Genomic DNA, 19870 nt, shown 5'->3' with positions numbered 1-19870 from the left:
TGCCATATAGAGTTTTTAACCGCAGTTACAAACATGAAAATATACTAAGCATATACATAGTTTAAATGGAAAGGCTAATGAAGTTCTTTGTCCAAACAGAGTTGGTAGAAACACAATATTGTGGGTAGATGCTTCAGAATGAAAAAATAGAATCATCTATTGCCATTTTAACTAGATTTGCAGAGAAATAGTAAATGATATTAAAAACATAAAAGCACTCTATTATAGCACATAGTAAGTTCAGTTGCTGGATTTATTTACATTATTTATTTATGCTTCACACAAGTCAAGGAAAAGCCAGATGAACCTCCATGGACAATAATATTACTGGACACTGACTATCTAACATCCAAAGTATCAGGCTAGGAGCAATTTCAAAAGGTGTATGTAAAATATCTATGAGCTGTGCACTAATTTCTACAAGGTAGGAGCAGAGAAGAGATTAAAGACTTGAAGAATTTATAAGCCTGATAGTCCTGCATGGATGACCAGAGATCAAGTACTCTTTAAATAAGAGCAATGATGCATCATCTTGCCAGTGTGGTTGAAATTAGGAAATTCCACAAAGGCTAATGCACTCCCACTAACCTGCAATGGAATGTTATCCAACTCTGCTACAAACTCCTAAAGCCACAATTGCTTGTATTTCTTTCTTAATGGGATACTTATCTATGCACACAGCTCATATCTGTCCTCCTACATATTTGTGCACACAACATCTCATGCATAACTGAAAGCTTGTTCTTAGGGTGAGGATAGTATTTCTTAAAACAGCTATAACTGACCCTTCTTGTGACTGTTCTAAAAGGGACACATTGCATTTGTCTGACATTATTCACAGTTTTGAATAACTTATTTTTGTGTCTTATATAAGATCATGTGCATTGGCATATAGGTTATAAAAATAATCTTTGGTAAACCTGTTAATCTTTTATTTCCATTACATAAACCTCTATTTTAGGAGCATTCACCAAAAATTTCCTTATTTAATAAATGTATCTATCCAGACGATCTTAAAAAAATAAAGTGCCTTATTTGTGTTGCATACATTTATTCTGAGGGAGCCTCCCGAAATATTTCCATTGCTAGAAATATTTTTAGAACAGAACAGATTTTTCCTGTTATCATGGCTGCATCAAATGTTATACTGCATTTTAACTAAAATGGCCAAACATTTTCAAAGTCATCATGCACTATAAGAACCTAAGGCAGTGGGTCTGGAATGCCAAACCCAGTAAATTTAGTCAAACACCTGGTCAATTCACAAAATGAAATGAATCGATTCAATTGTTTAATCATCTAAATCATCTGGCCAGTGTAGTCAAAGTAAATCCCCAAAAGGGCAATATATCCTAATAGAAACATATGACAAGATTTTTAAAAAACAGTCTGGCCACTCAAAGAGATGCCACTGTATCCTCCTGATGACATCTGGTTAGTTTCCCTTTTTCAACTATTTTCCCTTTGCATCATTTTACTTGCTTTCTGAAGTCATGGTTTATACATTTTTGTTTGATATGAAACATTCTTTGAATACCTGACGTGATTCTAAGTCTCAGGTTAAAAATACTCAGAGAATTAACAGGGCATTTGGGCAGGGAATGCGGTAGGGTTGAGGGCTTGCTCACTGCAACTTGGGGACGGATAAGTCATTCCTTCTTGCCACTCTGTCTTGGCCGATCGGTTACTTTCATTTCCTCTATGAAATGGACTCTGGAAAGCCCTTGAACTAATACCACAAACAAGCAGCTTATTGCCTGTTGATTTTCACCAGGTCAGGTTTGCTCTGGCCCACATGTGTGAACTAAAACTCTAGAGCGTTCCAGAGTTGGGGCTCAGATACTACCACTGTTGTCATGCGGATCTGGTAGCTTTATGATTTCAGGATTCCAACCTCAAAGAATTCTGAGAAAGCTAAGTGAATGAGAATTTTGTATGTGGCCTAAAATTTTATTGCAAAAGGTAAGGAGAGTGCTTAATATAAGAAATGGAGTCCTTAGACACCAAGGCAGAGAATCAGAGTGTGAAGTGTAATGTGAGGTCTATTTTTGTATTGCTGGACACCTGCTAAATGGTTTCATATTTTCGCATGTCACTTGGGCTTTCTTCCAATAGGTAATAACAGAAGTAATTAAACACTCTCTCAAATAAAACTACCTCTAAAATATCTGTGTGCTCCGGCCATTTTAGTATTTAACAGTGAAATCATGGTCATCACTTTGATAATGTGGAACCAGAAAAGACTATAAAATTATACCAATGCATGTAAGCAGATAAGATGAGCAGAAGATAAAATCACACTCAACTGGGCAAGCAGACATATGCAGTAGGGAGGAGAGGGGAAAGTAGGGAAACAGAGGCACTCAGAGGAGTGGGATGGGGAATTACTCCAGACAAATAGGTACAAGCCCAGATAGGGAGGCAAGTCTTTGAAAACTTTGATTCAAGAGCTGAAAAACTGGCCTCCTTCCAGAGAACAACAGAATGATAATACAAAATTGATTTAATGAGAAGAGATTAAAGGAGTTGATTATAAAGTACTTGGTTAAATAATTATTATTATGCAAGACAAGACTCTCCCAAGGTTTGATAGCTCAAAAGCACTTTGAGGGCTTGATGATTAAAGTGTACTGCACAGGTGCACAGACAGGATGCCCACCCAGACAGGAAATGGAGTGTTTACCAAGACATAGCACAGGGTGCAATTAAATGAAAATACATCCAATTGAGCTGAATGTCAAGGAACCCTCTTTTCCTTTTAAAATTAATAAATAGATCAACTATGTTTTTAGTCTTCCTAGGAGTAATAGGGAATAGTGAAATATTTGTTGCTAAGGAGATTTAAAAGTAGGTGTAGGGTAAGAATAAACATTTCTTGAATTAGATTAAGTGTACAGTTTTCCCTTGGTCATGTCCATTTCCATAATTCTGACTCTACCGTAGATCTTTCCAGGGTATATCAGTGTTATTTACTGTTATAGATGTGTAGTTTTCTATGGTTTTAATTCCTGGTTTGTGAAATTAATTACTCTCTCTTCTAGACCCAGTGGTTTGCTATTGAATCAACATCAGCACTTGCCAGTGTGTGGCTGGTGGAAGGTGACCACAGTCTTAGACTGGCTCAATTATCTCATTCCCTTGATGAGTCCCTCTTCTAAGCTCAGCTGAAAATATTAACAACAACCATAAATTTATCATTATGATGAATTATCTTTATGTGAGTAGAAATGTGTAGATTCTGGAACAGTGCCTAGCAGGTTGCAGGCACTTACTAAAAGTTTTCTAAATGAATGAAAAGTCAAAAATGAATTTGCCTTTCCAGGCATTAATGTGCTTTGCATCCAGCAACATTAGTTTAAAATTCTGCTTTGTTTTTCTTTTGCTTTTTCTTTTTAATGTAGGAAAAGTGATTCCTAATAGACAGCACACCTCATAAATCTCTGTCTTCTATTTTCCTCTCAGGTGGTGCATCTATACATTTACATGTGTGTTGTTTCTTTTCATTCCTAGAAGATCCACTTAGTTCCCTGATACAGATTCAGAGCCTAACGCTGTCATTTCACAGGAGTACTGAGCACGATCAAACTGTCAAAAACTGAATCCTCTTAGGACTCTTCGTATTTATTCTTAAGAAGTTTTCCTTTGTTTTTACAAGCTTCAAATAACCCTGGAAAATCTTCCAGACTGGGTGTAGTGTTATATGGTTATAAATAACTATTTTAGGTATAGTTAACGATTTTTAATTATTATGCCAATTATATACCCATTATCTTACTTATGGGACTTTATGGTAGGTAGCAAAAATACATACTTGAAAAGAAATACATTCTTTCTGCAAATGTGGCTATGAGATCAACACATTTGACCTCTAATTCCTAAATGTTTTACAAAATCACTTGCAGTGAGAAAAAGGCAAGCATCTCCAGCTCATTTTCTCAGGTAGCCGTGAAGGTTCCATATAGATGCCTTTCACATTTTCCCCAGGAAGGCTCTCGGAACTGGACCTTGTCGAAGGAAATGCCCACTTACTGACTCACTGAAATTTGTTAAAGTCAAAATAAGAACACAAATGGAAGATAAACTTGGTAGAGTATGTAGTACCTTTTATATTAAATGCAACATTAGGTGACTACTTGACATTTTGACCTCATTGATTTACTAAAAATGTCTTTTGAAAAATTTTATACTAACGACCACTATGTTTTTGTTTGTGCTGTTGTTCATTTTTTAAATTAATGATATATGACATTTGTAGACATTCCTATAAAAATGCTGGTATTAGGTCTTTGGATCAGGAGCATAATCTGCCACCACGATCTTCTTTTAGTGGGAAAACCAAGTATGAATGGCATAACTGTGACTTTTCCAAGAATGCAACCACTGGCAATGAGACAAAGACTAGTGTGTATAAATACATGAGAGTATGGGTGTGCCTGTTCACACTCCACACTATAACTGCAGTGAAATGATCTCTCATCACCGCGATGGTGCTCTGCGTGCTGTTTCCAGTCAGTGGTACAGCTGGCATCTTCTTCTTCTTTTTTTTGTTTTTTAATTTTTTTTCCAAGTAACAAAGCTGAGAGAGCTAGTATCTTCTTAACACAAAGAATTTATCACTCTGTTTGGATCATTCTCTATCAGAACCCTCAACCCTGCAGCCTGGGCTTGCACTGCAAGTTACAAGACCCTCAAGGTGACCACTTGGGCTTGAATCTCTGGCAGGAGAAAGGGGAGAGAGCAACTAGTTTAGGCACAACCATTTAGCTGTGCTTTGGTGCTGCTTAATTTTTTTCTCCTCTTCCCTCTATCCTTTTGTTAACCGTGAGATCTTGTCCTAATAGCATCTGGATCATCTTTGGATCTTGAGATTCATGGGACAGCAATGCAGCCAGCCAGCCACACTACCTGCTTCACTAGCCCAACCCTTCTTCCAGTCCAGCGAACACAAACAGGTAAAAAACACGGTCCAAGAGATTGTTTCTGCAACATTTTACCAGAAGTAAAATACACGTTTTACCAGTAGTCCTGCCATAGAATTTGAATTAGTTTATGTAGAACAAGCCATGAACACTTAAGTGTGGAAAAATAGTATTATATAAAGCTTAATATTAAACATTATGAAAAATACATATTTACAGAAGAAACTACAAAATACAACTATGTACAATAATATCTGTTACCTTTAAATTACATAAAATTTTTAAAATTCTCCAGATTAATAAATTATACATAGTATCAACAGAAAGAGCCGGCACATCTGTAGGGCATGAAGCGAGTTAAAAAAAAAAAAAAAAATCACACAGTGAATAATTTTTCTCCAGGACATCTTTGGGCACATTCTTAATGCCTTGAATAGACTGCATCTGAAACAAAAAAACATTGCAATTAGAGACTGTAGCAGGGTGTTTCATAGTTGTTTGCTCTGTCTGTAGAAATCACAAATGGGAAAGACCAGCAAAAATGACTAAAGCTCAATATATTAATAGTTTGAGATGAGACAATTCCTATGGTGGCCAAGTCATCCCATTTAGAAACCCAGATTATTAGACTTGGAGGGGACTAGAGATTCTAGTCTACCCCCTCTCTTGTTATAGATGAAGTCATAGATCCAGAGAGGCAGAATAACTCACCCAGGGTTACGCAGCTTGTTAATGCTAGTTACTTCCAGACTTAGGACCTGAATCCTAGACTTCAGGTGCCTGGTGGTTACCTTTTTCTATACTGTAGTTAGCTTCTTTGAGGAGTACCATAGATTACTCTAAAAAAAGACTCTCAAAAAAGTCAAAATAAGACAAAGGAACCTCTAAGTTGCCCCAGAACTCCCTCTATCTTGGAGCTTCTTAAGGAATCTGACATGCAAAAACCTTAATTTACTACTCAGATAAATTAGGGGGGTAATTATTTATAATACAAAAGGATTATCTGATTTACAAAAGACTCTTCTAAATAGTAGCTTTTGTGCTTTACAGATTATTTAACATACTGGCTGGGCGAGTGGGTATAGACAGTACAGAGAACTAAGTAAAATGTTAGGTGACACGGTCAATTGAAGATTATTTAGAAATGGAGATAATAAATGCTGACTTAAGCAGCTAAATTTGGGGATAATATGTTAGGCAGTAATAAAGAATTAATACAACGAATCTGCACATTTGCAATTAGCCTATGTGATAACTTAGGTCGCAATGATGGCCCAGAGTAGGAAGAGGCATGAGGACTCTTCTCTTGTCATTTAATTATTGCTTGATCAAAGCAGTGCCTTATAAGGTATATAAATTTTTTCTACTGAATTTTTCATTTGAAAAATGTTATATGCTTATTCTAGAAAATTTAGAAAATACATAAAATAGAAGGAAAAATTTGTTTTTATTGTTCAGAGAAATTTATTTTATGATTGTATTACATTTCCTCCCAGTCTTTTTCCCCTATGCATTACTTTTGTTTGTTTCACATTCTGCTTTACTTACGTATAAGAATACCCATTTTATTATAACATCCTCAAAAATATCATTCTTAATGACTGCATCATATTCTATAAGTGAATGCATCATGGTGTGCTTAATCTTCTATTGTCAAACAGCTAGGGGTTTTTTACTCAAACTTTTAGCCATGAAAAGCTTCATGCATAATGCTTTTTCTGTACTTAGGGTGGTAGGAGAACTACTGGGTTATAAGATAAGAACACATTAAGGACCCTGATACCTTGATGGCCAAATTCTTCTCTAAAGGGACTGTACAATTTGAACTCCCAGGGGAGGCTTATTGCTTGGAAAAGAAATGTTAAGCAGAGTCCCTAATAGAGGGCATCCTAGGTTAGGCAGGAAGAGATGCCCATGTGAAACAGCAATTTCACTCAACTGTGGGAGCCCCCTCCCCACTCTGCCTCTCCTTCCTGTTGCCACTCTTTGTAGGGACCTTTTGGGTAGAAGAAGAAATGCGTGGTATTTATCGGAAGAGCTTTAGTTATTAATGGTTTCCAGATTGACCATATCTCGATAAATGAACTTAAAAGTTAGTGAAGGAAGCTCTTACCTCTGTGATATTCCGGATTCACATTTTCGTAGATTGGAAACAGGGGGTTTTCTTGTTCACTCCGTAGCTTCCTGGCTCTGAGGACATCTCTTACACACTGATGTAAATATACGTACTGACACTGCGGAAAAGCAGCAAACATGTCAGGGGAGGGCTTGCTCTCAAGCATAAGAAAAATTAGAATCTTTGACAAACATCAGCAATGATGGAATGCCATACACAGTTGGCCCTTAAACAACACGTGTTTAAACTGCACGGGCCACTTACTTGCAGATATTTTTCCAGTAAAAGTTACACCAGTGGTGCCCCTGTGTCTCCCGCCTCCACTTCCACCTCCTCGGCCTCTTCTGCCTCTGCCACCCTGAGACAGCAAGACCAACTCCCTTTACGATGACCCACTTCCATTAATGAGTAGTAAATATGTTTTTTCTTCCTTATGATTTTCTTAATATTTTCTTTTCTCTAGTTTACTTTATTGTAAGAACACAGTATATAAGACATATAACATACAAAATATGTATTAATCAACTGTGTTCTCAGTGAGGCTTCCTGTCAACAGTAGGCTATTAGTAGTTAAGTTTTTGGGGAGTCAAAAGTTATATGCAGATTTCTGACTGTGTGGGGATTGCCAACCCCCTACACCGACCCCTGCATTGTTGAGGGGTCAACTGTAGTCAGAAAATTTCTTGACCATCACTTCACTAATTGTCTCTGGTACTTAAAAGAGTGACTGCTTTGTATTCCCACTGAAAAGAGAATAATGGTAATTGGCAGAGAGGTGCCGTTTATTCATTTTTTAACAAGCATGCGTATGTACACAGTATGTTCTGTGAGTGCCTAGAACTATGTCTAGCACATAGTAGGTCCTTCACAATGAAAAAGATGAATAAATGCCTAACACTGTGCTAATTATGTGCTTTACATAAATTATCTCATTCAATGATTTCAACAGCCTTGTGAAGTAGATATAATTATCAGCATAAATTAAGACTCAGAAGTTAAGTAACTTCTCCAAGGTCACATAGCTAAGAAATGGGGCCCCAGAATTTGATCCTTGGGAGTGGGACCTCAGAGTTCATGTCATTTTTACTAAACCAGTTTTCTTAGGCAAATCCCAATTTCATTGCATTACTGAATGAGAAAATCATTTTTCTGTTTTGTTCCCTTTACTTTGGGAATACAGTGAGAAAAAGGAGGTGTGTACAGTAAACCCCACTGGACTGTTAGTTCTTTGAATGCACGGTCAGGGTCTTATCCGTCTCTGTTGTTCCAGCATCCAAGTCTGGCACATGGAAGAATCTCAGAGAGGTTGGCTGACTGCAGAGAACTACATGGGGTTGCACAGTGAGGACAGACCTACCTGTCAACTATTTGGGTATTAACTACTTTTGAAATATAAACACATATAGAAGACTCAGTGCCTTGGTGGCCATAAAGACACCACAAAGACCTTCACTGACAATGGTGTCTCAGCCACAGGCAGCCAAACTTGTGCACTGGGCCCCCTTCCTTATCCCCGCCTGAGCTCTCTCATAAGGGAATGGATGTCTGTGGAACCTCAGGGCTTGGCTGTGGGCTCTCCTTAACGATACAGCAACTGCTCAGCGCCCAGGGAGGGAGTGAGGAGGCTGGGAGGGGAGCAGACACCACGTGAGGGGGACTGTGCTCTCATGCAGCCTCCAGCTGCCCTAGGCTCAATCACGAGGCTTCCTGAGATCTCAGTTTCCCCATCTATCAGACAAGGAGGCCAAGGTCTCTTCTACAGCGAAATCCTTTGTCCATTAAAGGGTACAAGACTTTATGTTGATGTCAGTTGTATAAAAAATATTTCTGGACCTCGTGTTCAAGGCCATCAGTGTGGTCAGCCTTAGAATAAGTATTTTAAGAGTTTGAGATACAAAGTAGAACTATAAGCTCTTCCCTCACTAACAATCTTTCAAAGTGGATAAGTACTTATTTTTATGGGTTGGCACAAGGCATTGTCCCTGATTGGAAGCTTGCCTGGTCATCTACCCATGGGACTTTATAAGGTAGGTCTGGTATAATCAATAGATGGGGACATTTTAAACAACCAAATCAATCATAAATGAGGCCTGCAATAATATTAATAACTATTCTCTGCTTCTCTGCTCACAGACCTTGCTCATTTGTTATGAGAGTTTTATTCTATCTCAACCTTGAAAATTTGAGGAGGGTATTATCCTGAGAACAGTTAATAATATAGAGCAATCTCTTTTTGCCATCTTAAAAGTGATCCACCAAATAATAGAGTGGCACCCACTGTTTTCTCCCACCCATAATTCATATTTTCAGTTCTACTGGGATATTAAACTACTTTGGGGCCTCAGAGGTAAGCTGTGAATGAACCCTAGTACATCTGTGCTATGGCCTATTAATAAATTCTTCAACAATGATCCACCATGGGGTTTGAAACTAGTTAATACCCATTAACTTGCCTTGTCTTAAATATAAATTTGTCTTTTCCCCATAGAATATCCTTCTGAAAATGACTACTACTAAAACTATCAGATTGTTAATGTGCTTCTCACTTTATTCTTAATGAAAAGTAGAATGTCTAATATATGAACCTCAGATCATAAAATATCATTTTTTTTTAATGGTGAGGGCTTGGCTTGGTGTTAACACATTCAGTTCCATTCAATTTCATCAATATTTGTAGTATTAGATAGTATTTATATAATAGTATTATAGCTTTTCATGATCCCTGAGTGCATAGTTTAGCAGAAGGGCAAATGTGAACAAATAACTATAAGATGATAAAAGTCAGAATTATGTGTAAAGCTTCCTATGGAAGAAGAAGTCATTAAATTGACTTTTAGTGGAGAAAAGTATCAAGCTAGAGAGATAAGGTGACATTTGTAAGAATTTGAGCAAAGAAGTAGGGCAAAATAACATGAAATTGCACATATTCTAGAAACTGTGAGAAGTCTGGTAGATGAAATGTAGATTGTATGGGTTATAGGAAACCTCCAGAACAATCTCCCAAATGGAACCTGAGATCCTTAGTCCTACGACATCGCAGTGTTTCGTTCTCATGAGAAGCAGATGAGATTGACAGACTGGGACTATTGTCTGTTTTTCTTTAGAATAAGTTATTTCTCCCTAAGTGTCTCTCTCAGAGTCAGGCTGCAAATGTGCCCCAAAGCAGGCTAAAAGAAGGAGGGACACACCTGCAAATCCCCTGACTAGTGCCTTTTTGTTTAGAAATCCTTGCTTTTTGATATATTTATAAAAAATTATGAAGACCTGAATCCCTTTGTATACCAAATATAGAAGAAAGTTGGAGTCAACTACCACCATGGACCCAGAAAAATAATACAAGGGGTTAGAATGTCCTTCCTCTTTTGCTGGAAGTTACCCACAGGGGTTCAGCTGTGGATTATACCACTTTGCACCCACTGCCATTACAAAAGGAGCCCTGCCAACTCTGGGGCCAGGGATTCAGAGCCTGTAGAAGCAGCCCAATTTTGGCAGAGGCTAAATCAAGACAGATGATATCTGGCTATTGTTTGGGATTTTGTTTAATCAGAAAAAAGGGAAAGACAAAGTTTCTATCTTACTGCAATGTTTATTTCATTATGATAGAAAGAATAAAAGTTGATTCTGGCCCAGGGAAGGAAAGCTTCCTTAATTTTGGCAGACTCTAAAACAGTAGTGGTGGGTAGTATTATGACATGAAACTGGAGAAGTTAAGTTGGGCCAGGTTATGAAGAGCCTTATGCACAAGGATGAGAGTTTGAACTTCACTTTACGAGCAATGGTGACCTTTCCAAGATTTTTATGCAGGGAGGCGACATGGTCAGCCAGGGAACTTTGATGATGCAAGTGGTGATGAAAAATCATTAGGACAGAAACCAACCAGGAAGCTATGACAACAGGGCCAACAAGAGCTGATAAAGGGCCCAACAAGGGTAGTGGCAGTGGAGTGAGGGACTGGGACAAAGAGAAGGACATTGGGTAGGACTGACAGGAGTTCTTGAGTACTTGGATGTGGGAACTGCAGGTAAAGAAGGCAGCGTGGGCAAACACATGGATGCAATACTGTTCACTGAAACTGGAAGGTGCAAGGCCAGGAGTAGTGTTGTTTTTGTTGATGTTTTTTAAAAGAAAGCTAACAAGTTCAGTTTTGTGCTTTTTGGGTTTGAGATGACTGCAAGGCTTTCAGGTGGAATTGTCTGGTAGGCAGGTACTTAGGTGAATGCTGGGGAAGCAGGATTATGTTTGGGAAACATAAGCATGTATGTTTCTTGGAACCATGGGCATGGAGGACATCACAAAGAATGAAGATTGAGAGAAAGAAGAGCAGTGCCTTGAGGACAGAACCGTTGGGAACTCAAACATTGAGAAGGCAAGCTGAGGAACAAAGCCACAGAATCCTCAGAAAGGTAGGGGGAGAAGGAGAAGAGAATAGGGAAAAGGAGTTATTTCTAAGGAGAAGGAGGAAGAGCTTTGGCACATTGTGTTACCTCTGGTCTGAAAGTCAGCCAATGGTATTTATAATAGAGTTCCTGCTCTTTGCCAAAAATGCATCTCCAGAGTTTTGGGCAGGTGTATGGAAGTGATACATGGCCCAAGAAGCCTCTTTGACAATTACTAGAGAGCCTGAAAACACATGCACACGCACACGCACACACACGTGCGCGCGCACACACACACACACACACACACACACACACACACGGCTCAATATTATTTATATTGCCATAACCTCCTCTTCCTCAACTTACAAATTAAGTGTGGTTGGAGTTTGTGGAAGTGACAATACACTAATAATGAAACATTAATGCTGATTTTTAGCAACATAATTGTAGGATATTTGTTCATTCATTTGACAGATTAAAAAATATTGAGGCTATAGAGAAGGAAAACACGTTCCTACCCTCTAAGAACTCAGAGTCTTGAGGAGAAAGCTGCAGGATGACCATTATGATACAGGGTGTTATAATTGTACAACCCTTAATGAGGTAGCAGAGCTAGACAGCAGTCATCAATGGCTGCTAAAAATCATTAGGTGAAAAGCTGTTGAGGATAATGGCTGGCTCAGGCTGCTGCCTCCTGAACCCACTGTCAGTTTCATCAGCACTGAGAGAGAGACACAGACCTGATGACCTGCCTCCTGAAGTGATGCAACAGGAAGTACTCGGCACCACCGAGAGGATTGTGGTGGCAGAAGCAACCCGAGTTTAATCAAGCCTCTGGATCTAACGACCAGCTGACAAAAACCACGGGGAATAGAGGAATACATTACCGCCATGAATGCAATCAGCCACTTCCAGAATGTGGGAAAATCTATGGAACAAATGAACTGGTTTCTTTAACAAATAAATGGCATGGAAAACAAATGGAAGGGAGGGTGATTATAGGTTAAAAGATATTTAAGAGATATTTCAGCCAATGAAATGTGTGAATTTTGGGTTCTAATGAAAACCAACTACAGTTTTTTATAAAAAGTAATTTTGGGAGATAATTGGGGATATTTAAGTGCTGGCTAGATATTAGATGATATTTGGGAATTATGGTTAAAATTATTAGATGTGATAATGGTACGTACTGTGGTCATAATTTTAAAAAGATTTCTTATCTCTAAAAAACATTTATATATATACACACACACACACACACATATATATGTATGCATTTAAGAATGAAATAAGGCATTAATAGGATTTGCTTTAAAATATTCCCATGAGGTCATGGGGTGGGGAACAGTGTATATGGGATATAGTTGGGAAAAAAACACAGAATACTGATAATTGTAGAAGCTGGGGTCTGGGTACAGGGAAACTCATTATACTGTTTTCCCTAGTTCTCTGTATTTTTAAACAATTTCATAATAAAACATTCAAAATACGGTGGGATAATTGCTATAATGAAAGTCCTCCCAGCCCAGGACAATGGTGATGGGAGAGGATCCTAGGTGTGGACGCTGCCTGCAGGAGGCAGTGACACTATTGTTTTGCCAAATGTGCCACAGAGTGGGAATTCTGTAGGATATTAGTATTGCTGCACAAGGAAAGAATTCAGGGGTCAAGGTGATTTTGGGAATAGCGGGTTCAGCAAAGCTCAAAGGGAGCCTTTGATGCAGGATTCCCCCTTTTTGAGGAGCATTGCTGTGGCTGCAGTCACGTGTACTGTGACTGTAAGAGGGGAAGGTGGAATTTTTCACTTTTTCAAACATGGGAATTTTTTTTTTTTTTTATACAGAGTATTTTGCCGAATTACTTGGGGAAAAACTTGGAAAACACAAGGGTAAGAGAACTTGAGCGTCGGAAGCCATTTAGGCAGGGGAGTGAATGAGATGCTTGGTCTCTGCAGGGGAACCAGATCTGTCCCTCAGGCTGTGGGGCAGTCGGCCTGATACTCAAGGGGCTGGGATTCTGTCAGTGTCCAAGCCAGCTCAGCCACTTCATGGCTGTGCGCTTTGTGCAAAGCCCTTTAGCCTCTAGAAATGGAATATAATACTTCTTACCTGGATATTGTGAAAATGCAATGAGATACTATGTTCAGAAATGCCCTGAAGATGTCAAAGGGCTGTACAAATGGAAGCATTGAGCCTTCACAATCAACATATGCTCTCTTGGTATTTCCAGAAATGAGGGTGCAGGTATGGAGAGCTTGGGGAGAGAAGAGATTGGAATCTTCTTCCTCCTTACTAATTGAGATGCTGGTGCTCCTTCACCAGCTTATATTAGAGTGATCTCTAAGATGGACTGGCCTGACCATTCCCCCATGTGAAATTCAAAAAAAAAAATTCATCTTTCTTCCTACCCACCTAAATTAATTCTTTCCTGAACTGAGCAACTAGCTCAGTAGAGACAAGGGCACACGTCACGCTAAAGGTCGCTGAGATTTGTTTTAAAATAGCAAGTCCTAAAAAATATCTGTATTCAGTTCTCTCTTTTTCTTCCTAATGTGTCATGGTTATTTCTCCTTGTCAGATTAAAGTCTGGGACATTTTGTTGTTGTTTTGGGGGGTTGGGGGTAAGTGGAGGGTGGTCTGTGTCCTTCAGCCTGTAACCCTTACCTCAGTCTGGACCATGTGAACCCTGTGAAGTCTTAGGTCGTGCACTGCTCCATAAATGTCCACAGAGTCTTTGGAGTCTAATTGCTGGAGGATTCGGTCCAAAGCAATGAAGGTTCCAGTCCTACCCACACCAGCACTAGAAGACATGGCAAAGAAAGATTGAGCCTTTTTACTAAATTTGCCTTTTAAGACTGCGTCCAGAGACTGCTACAATCTTTCTTTTCCCTTCCAAGTAATGGCAGAAGATAGGAATATTTCTTTCTCTCAATGTGCACTTTCTCTTAAAGAAATATAACCCCAGCCTTCTATCTCTTTCCCCTTCCTTTCTTTCCCTTTCCCCACCCCAACCCTGCCCTTGGTGTGTATAATTTCCATGCATGTTTTTATACTTTTCCTACATAATGTCAGTCCATAAACAATATATTTCCTTTATGTGTTTCAAAAATTTACTGAAATGGTGACATGTTATATGTATCCCTTTGCCAACTTTTCTGCTCAATATTGTGTTTTGAGATTTATCCATGTTGTTACAAGCAGATCTGATTTCTTTTAACTATTCTGTAGAGTTCATAAACCATCTATTCCCTACAGTAGATGACAATACAATAATGATGAGATCATTTTTGCTTTTCTCTATTAAAAAATTGGTTGCAATGAACATAATTGTGCAATGTATGGAGATGTCTCAGGGGTTGACACCTGAAAGCAGAACTGCTGGGTTGGTCATCGGGTATGAACACCTTCAACTTCACTAGGGATTGCCAAATTGTTCCCCAAAGTGGTTTTGTTCTCTGGGGATTTTTGATGCACACATTTATAAGATGAAGAACCAGTTCTCCAGTGGTCCTGGGCAACGAAGCCTGCCATTTTTCAGAAAGCAGGAAGCTCTTGAGTGCCTGCCTCACCTTCCTGTTGGAAGTGTCAGGGTTCCAATGACATATGAAAGCGGGGCTCCCAGGGCGCTGGGCTGATTGGGAAGACACGAGTGCACTTGACATTTTCCTTACTGTAGCAGTTCCTTGCTCCTTATTTATCAGTGCCATTCAGTTAGGGCTATCAAAGCGTTGCTGCAAACACTAATTAGCTAAATACCAGGCTCCCCAGAGAGAGGATCGCTTGTTAGGTTGATTTTATGGACAGACTGTCTGAAGCAAAGAGAAATCAGGAGAGACGAGAAATTTAAAGGAAAAATTGGGTGCTATATGTGGCAAGTGCTATGCTGTGGTTTGGATGTTTGTGTCTCCTCCAAAATTCATATTGAAACTTAATCCCCAATGGAACAGCATTAAGAAGTGGGCCTTTGGGAGGTAATTAGGCAGAGCCCTCGTGGATAGGATTAGTACCTTATCAAAGGGCTGGAAGGAACTCGCTAGGTCCTTTTGCCCTTCCATACCTTCTTCCATGTGAGGACACAGCCTTTGTCCCCTCTGGACAATGCAGCAATACGGCACCATGTTGGAAGCAGAGACCAGGCCCTTGATAAACACCGAACCTGCTGGTGCCTTGATCTAGACTTCCCAGATCCCAGAAGGATGAGAAGTAAATTTCTATTGTTTTACAAATGACCTAATCTGTGGCATGGCACAATACTGGATTTGGAGGGAAGTCTAGGGCAGGGACCTCAAAGGATGGGTAGGGCTTGTGTAGAGGGGGAGAGAGACAAAGCCATTCCGAGGACTAAGAATGGCCAGAGGCAAGAATGAGCCTGTGCATTCACCTTCCGGAGGTGAGTTATCGGGAACTTGGATGGAAGGTGAGCCTACGGGGCCCATGATGGAGGGCATGGGAGTCACAGCAGGACTTTGCATTTTGGATAGTAAGAAAAGGAACAAGAGGAGAAAGAAGGCTGCAGGCTGAGCGTGAGAGAGAGGTGGGAAGGGAAGAAAGTAGAAAAAGAGAAGTCAGTGAAGAGGGGGGAAGCCGGCAGGGGAAGGGGAGGAGTGTAATAAAGTCCCCTGGGGTTGAAGCAGGCTGGTTGGCTCAGATAAACTCTCCGCCGGCCAGATTCCCCTTGCTTATGCCTTTTTCCAGACTCCCGGGCACAGCCCCCGCATGTACGGCTGCCATTTCTTTGGCGCCGAGGCCACCACATACCTGCAGTGCACCACGGTGGGCCCAGCACCCGGGCTTCTGTTGATGTAGTCCCTGACGGTTCTCACAAACTGGATCAGGGACTGGGTGGTCTCTGGGACTCCATGGTCTGGCCACACCGTGTAGTGAAAGTGGCGGATGAGTCTGTGTGCATCAAGCTGTTCTTCCTGCAAGAGCAGAGAACAGGACAGTAAGAGGAACCGCCCAAGGCAAGCCTTCAGATCCGACAACTGTGTCCCGCAGGAATTCCTACAGGCTGAAGCTGCAGGAGAAGAACCAGCTAAAACGGGGTTCACACACGCCCTTCATCTTTCCAAGCTAGGCTGTTGAATGAAGTCAAGCAAACCAACGTACGCTGCATATCTTAAACTCCCGGATGGTCCACTCGGGCAGCACGGACTCGGAGAGCATCTGCAGGATGAGGTCCCCGTAGTAGAGGGAATCCTGGTCTGCTGGCCAGTAATGGTCACACTTTACCTAGAAGAAGACAAACAAAAAAAGGTGAGTCCAGAAACGTGACTCCTTTGTGAACTTGGACTCTCCCTCCTCAAAATACCTTCCTGAGTTAGGAATCCAGGTCAGCTGCTAAAGCAATTTGAGCATCTACTTTTTATTAACATTAACCTGCTCGTGGCTAGTGCTGAAGCTGAGCGGCTGTGGGGAGTGAAGCAGAGACTCTGCGCAAGGCGCACCCACACGCCCCAACCTCTGCATTCACTCACTTTTTAGGCACGGTGATACATGGCTTGAGCTTTTTTTTTTTTTTAAATTAATTTCCTTAGTTCCACTAGCAAATAAACCATGGCTTACAATTTATAATTTTTTTTTTTTTTCTGAAGAAAGATCTAGCTGGACATAGGAAGGCACTGTCTTTCTGGCTCTGCTTTGTTCATATTTTTATGTCACTGCCAAGAGATCTTTGAGGAATCAGAATGTTTAGCTAAGCTCGCCTTTACATGTACAAAGACAGGAGAAAGAAGATTGTGAGCATGTATTTATTGAGCACAGATACTGAGCTCTTTAAGTATAATGTCTTTTAATCCTCAAAGTAACCATATAAAGTAAGGATTATAATTGCATTCCAAAAGGTTGGCTTAATTTGTCTAGATAATTATTTTACTTTGCATCTGCCGACACAGCCTAAAACTCGCTTCTTTCTTGAGAGCAGGGGCAGGTGCAGTGACTCTGGCAGGGTCTCTCTGTGGCCATACACTGAAGGATGAAGCACGCAAGTGGCCAGGTAATCTTTCTGTGTAATGGGCACTGCGGATAATCCCAGTCCTCAAAGGTAAATAGCTTTGACTGAAACTTGAGACCCAGAATCAGAATCAGGCATCACCTGGATGGATTTACTATTAGAACTTTTCGAACTGAGTAGCTTAAGTCACTAACATGGTTCTCACATGATCTCTACTTGGTTTTGTGTGGTTTAACTGTGGATGGTGGGGCAGAATTCTATCCATGCAGTGGAAAGCAAAGCTTGGAAGTCAGGAAGGCTGTTTACTCACTCGGCCCTTCTCCACACACTGGGTCACCATGACAATATTGTGGACGTTTTGTTCCCACGCCATTTTCCAGAAGTCATCTTTGGTTCCAGGAAGCGGCCCCTGAGTGGCGATGTATTCTCTTCTGAAGTTGTTGCCCTGCAATGAATTTACAATATGGAGAGTCAGAAACAATGGACCTCTTCAGAACTGTAAACAAAGAGTTAGCTCTGCAGATTAGATGATTTGAAGGTCTCTGCCAGGATCCTGACTTGAGAAAAAGATACTAACACAAGTGTCAAGGCTCAGGAGCAGGAAGGACAAAGGCCAGAACATTGAACTATTGTTAAGAGCCACATTCCCTTTTATTAGACTGGGTCTATTCTAACCGGCTAATGGAGGACTCAGGCCATGATCTAGAAAACACTTCACCCTCGATTACGTGTGTGTGTGTGTGTGTGTGTGTGTTTGTGTGTGTGTGTGAGAGAGAGAGAGAGAGAGAGAGAGAGAGACTGTCTGAGGGACTGACTTTAAACAGGCTCTTTCCCTATTTAGTGTAGAAGAGTTTTAGTCATTTTGGAAAATCAACATTAGAATAATTTGGTAAGAGATGTCATGAAAAGGAAGCTTAATGAAAAAGAACCCACTGTTCATTGAGCACCCACGATCTAACGTGCAGTGGGTCACGACTTGCACAGATCTTATTTGATCCGAACCACAATTCTATGAGCTAGAATATCTTCACTCCCTCGTTCTGCTCTCCAGCAATAAGAACTGCTTGTAAACCTTGGTAGCAGCTCTTCCTCTCCTTGCCTCTGCTCAGGGTCTCTACATTATGTCACCCCCGCCCACCCAAACACTGCCTCCCATCTGACTAATCCTTATTTATCCTCGTCATGCCGCCTGCCTGCATCAGCCTTCCTTTATCTCTCTCTCTGCTGGTTGATCTTCTCCTCCTGGATGCTCCATGGCAAACTCCAGCCTCTCACTACACAGTGTGGTCCTCAAACTGGCAGCATTGGGATCACTCAGATGCTTGATCAGTCCAGAAATGCAGAGTCCCAGGGCCCACCTACGCCCTGCTCTGGATTAGAATCTGCATTTTAACAAGGCCCCCAGATAGTGCGATGTCTGTTAATGTTGGAGGAGCACTGCTCTAGCAGGTTTCTCCTGGTCTTGCCTTCTAATTTCCTGATACCCCAACTCTTTTGAGAGTTCCTGTAGGGTTGGATCGCATCTTATCTCTGTACACAGCCTAGTGTTCAACATACAATGGTGTTTATTGAGTGAAGGGATGATTGTTTGAGATAAATAGTATTATACTAAGTGTTTGGAAAGGGAGGCCCAAAAAGGTAATATAATTTTCCCAAGGTCACAGAGTCGACAAGGGGCAGAAGTGGGATTCAACCCTCGATCTGTTTGACCTTAAAGTTTTGTCCACTGTAGTGGCTGTAGGAAGGTGGCAAGATGCTAGCCAAACTCAGAGCCTCATCTTCCTTAGGGAACCCTGACCTTGGCCAAGGGCTGCAGAGAATAAATGACCTATGAAAATGCATCCAGGGCCCATTATAATTTTATGTGAGTACAGCCATTGTGAATAACAGGGCTTAGCAGTGATTGAATTGGATACCCCACGTTTTATGGCAATCAGACATGGTCTTCTGAAATCTACAAATGTTTCCAGACCTAAGAACAGTGGGAACAGACAGGAGGGCTGGCATGTCCAGTGTAGACACCCTTCAAAGCTTGATCCTGGCACTATGACCCAGTGGCTCACTTACAGGGATGTAGCTGGCATTGATGTAGTCCGAGCAAGGGTCATCGTCTACATTGGACAGCTTCACTCTCGAGGCATCATCTGGAAGGAAGTTATTGAGAGATTTGTCACTGAGTCTCAGGGTAAATTTTCTACAGTTTGTATTTGTGTACTGTGTAGCACACGATGTGCATTAGCTCTGATCCCCACAATGGCCCCACAGGGGAGGTGTTATCATCTCCGTTTTACAGATGAGGCCCACACAGGATGACTAGCTTGCCCCAGGTTGCACAGGTGGCTCATAAACAGTCAGACACAGGGGACAATGTGAAGCCCCACCCAGGCTTTCCTTTGTAACACTATAATATTTGCCTGATGGAGTGGCCAGCTCCCTTTCCCTGCTGGAAAAAATACAATCCAGAAAGACTACCTTCTGTTGCTTTGCTTAATGGGGTAAGGATA

At 40.8% G+C, this 19870-nt stretch overlaps 1 protein-coding gene across 2 annotated transcripts in view; it reads right to left on the bottom strand.

Moving 5' to 3' along the window:
• Nucleotides 1-5029: 5029 nt before the first annotated feature.
• The window catches only part of PTPRB (protein tyrosine phosphatase receptor type B), a 106740-nt gene continuing 91899 nt past the window's right edge, over nt 5030-19870 (bottom strand). For both annotated transcript variants that reach the window (XM_045553367.1, XM_045553368.1), the window contains 7 exons: nt 19434-19510; nt 17677-17811; nt 16523-16645; nt 16172-16335; nt 14078-14213; nt 7033-7153; nt 5030-5363 (listed from right to left, as the gene is read on the bottom strand). In XM_045553367.1, the coding sequence (XP_045409323.1) occupies nt 5341-5363; nt 7033-7153; nt 14078-14213; nt 16172-16335; nt 16523-16645; nt 17677-17811; nt 19434-19510 (779 nt within the window). In that variant the 3' untranslated portion in view covers nt 5030-5340. The remainder of the gene's footprint in view (nt 5364-7032; nt 7154-14077; nt 14214-16171; nt 16336-16522; nt 16646-17676; nt 17812-19433; nt 19511-19870) is intronic.

This window comes from Lemur catta, chromosome 6, assembly GCF_020740605.2.
Source record: "Lemur catta isolate mLemCat1 chromosome 6, mLemCat1.pri, whole genome shotgun sequence".
NCBI lineage: Eukaryota > Metazoa > Chordata > Mammalia > Primates > Lemuridae > Lemur > Lemur catta.
The sequence above is the reverse complement of the archived record's forward strand: the minus strand, read 5'-3'. Positions and strand labels throughout refer to the sequence as shown.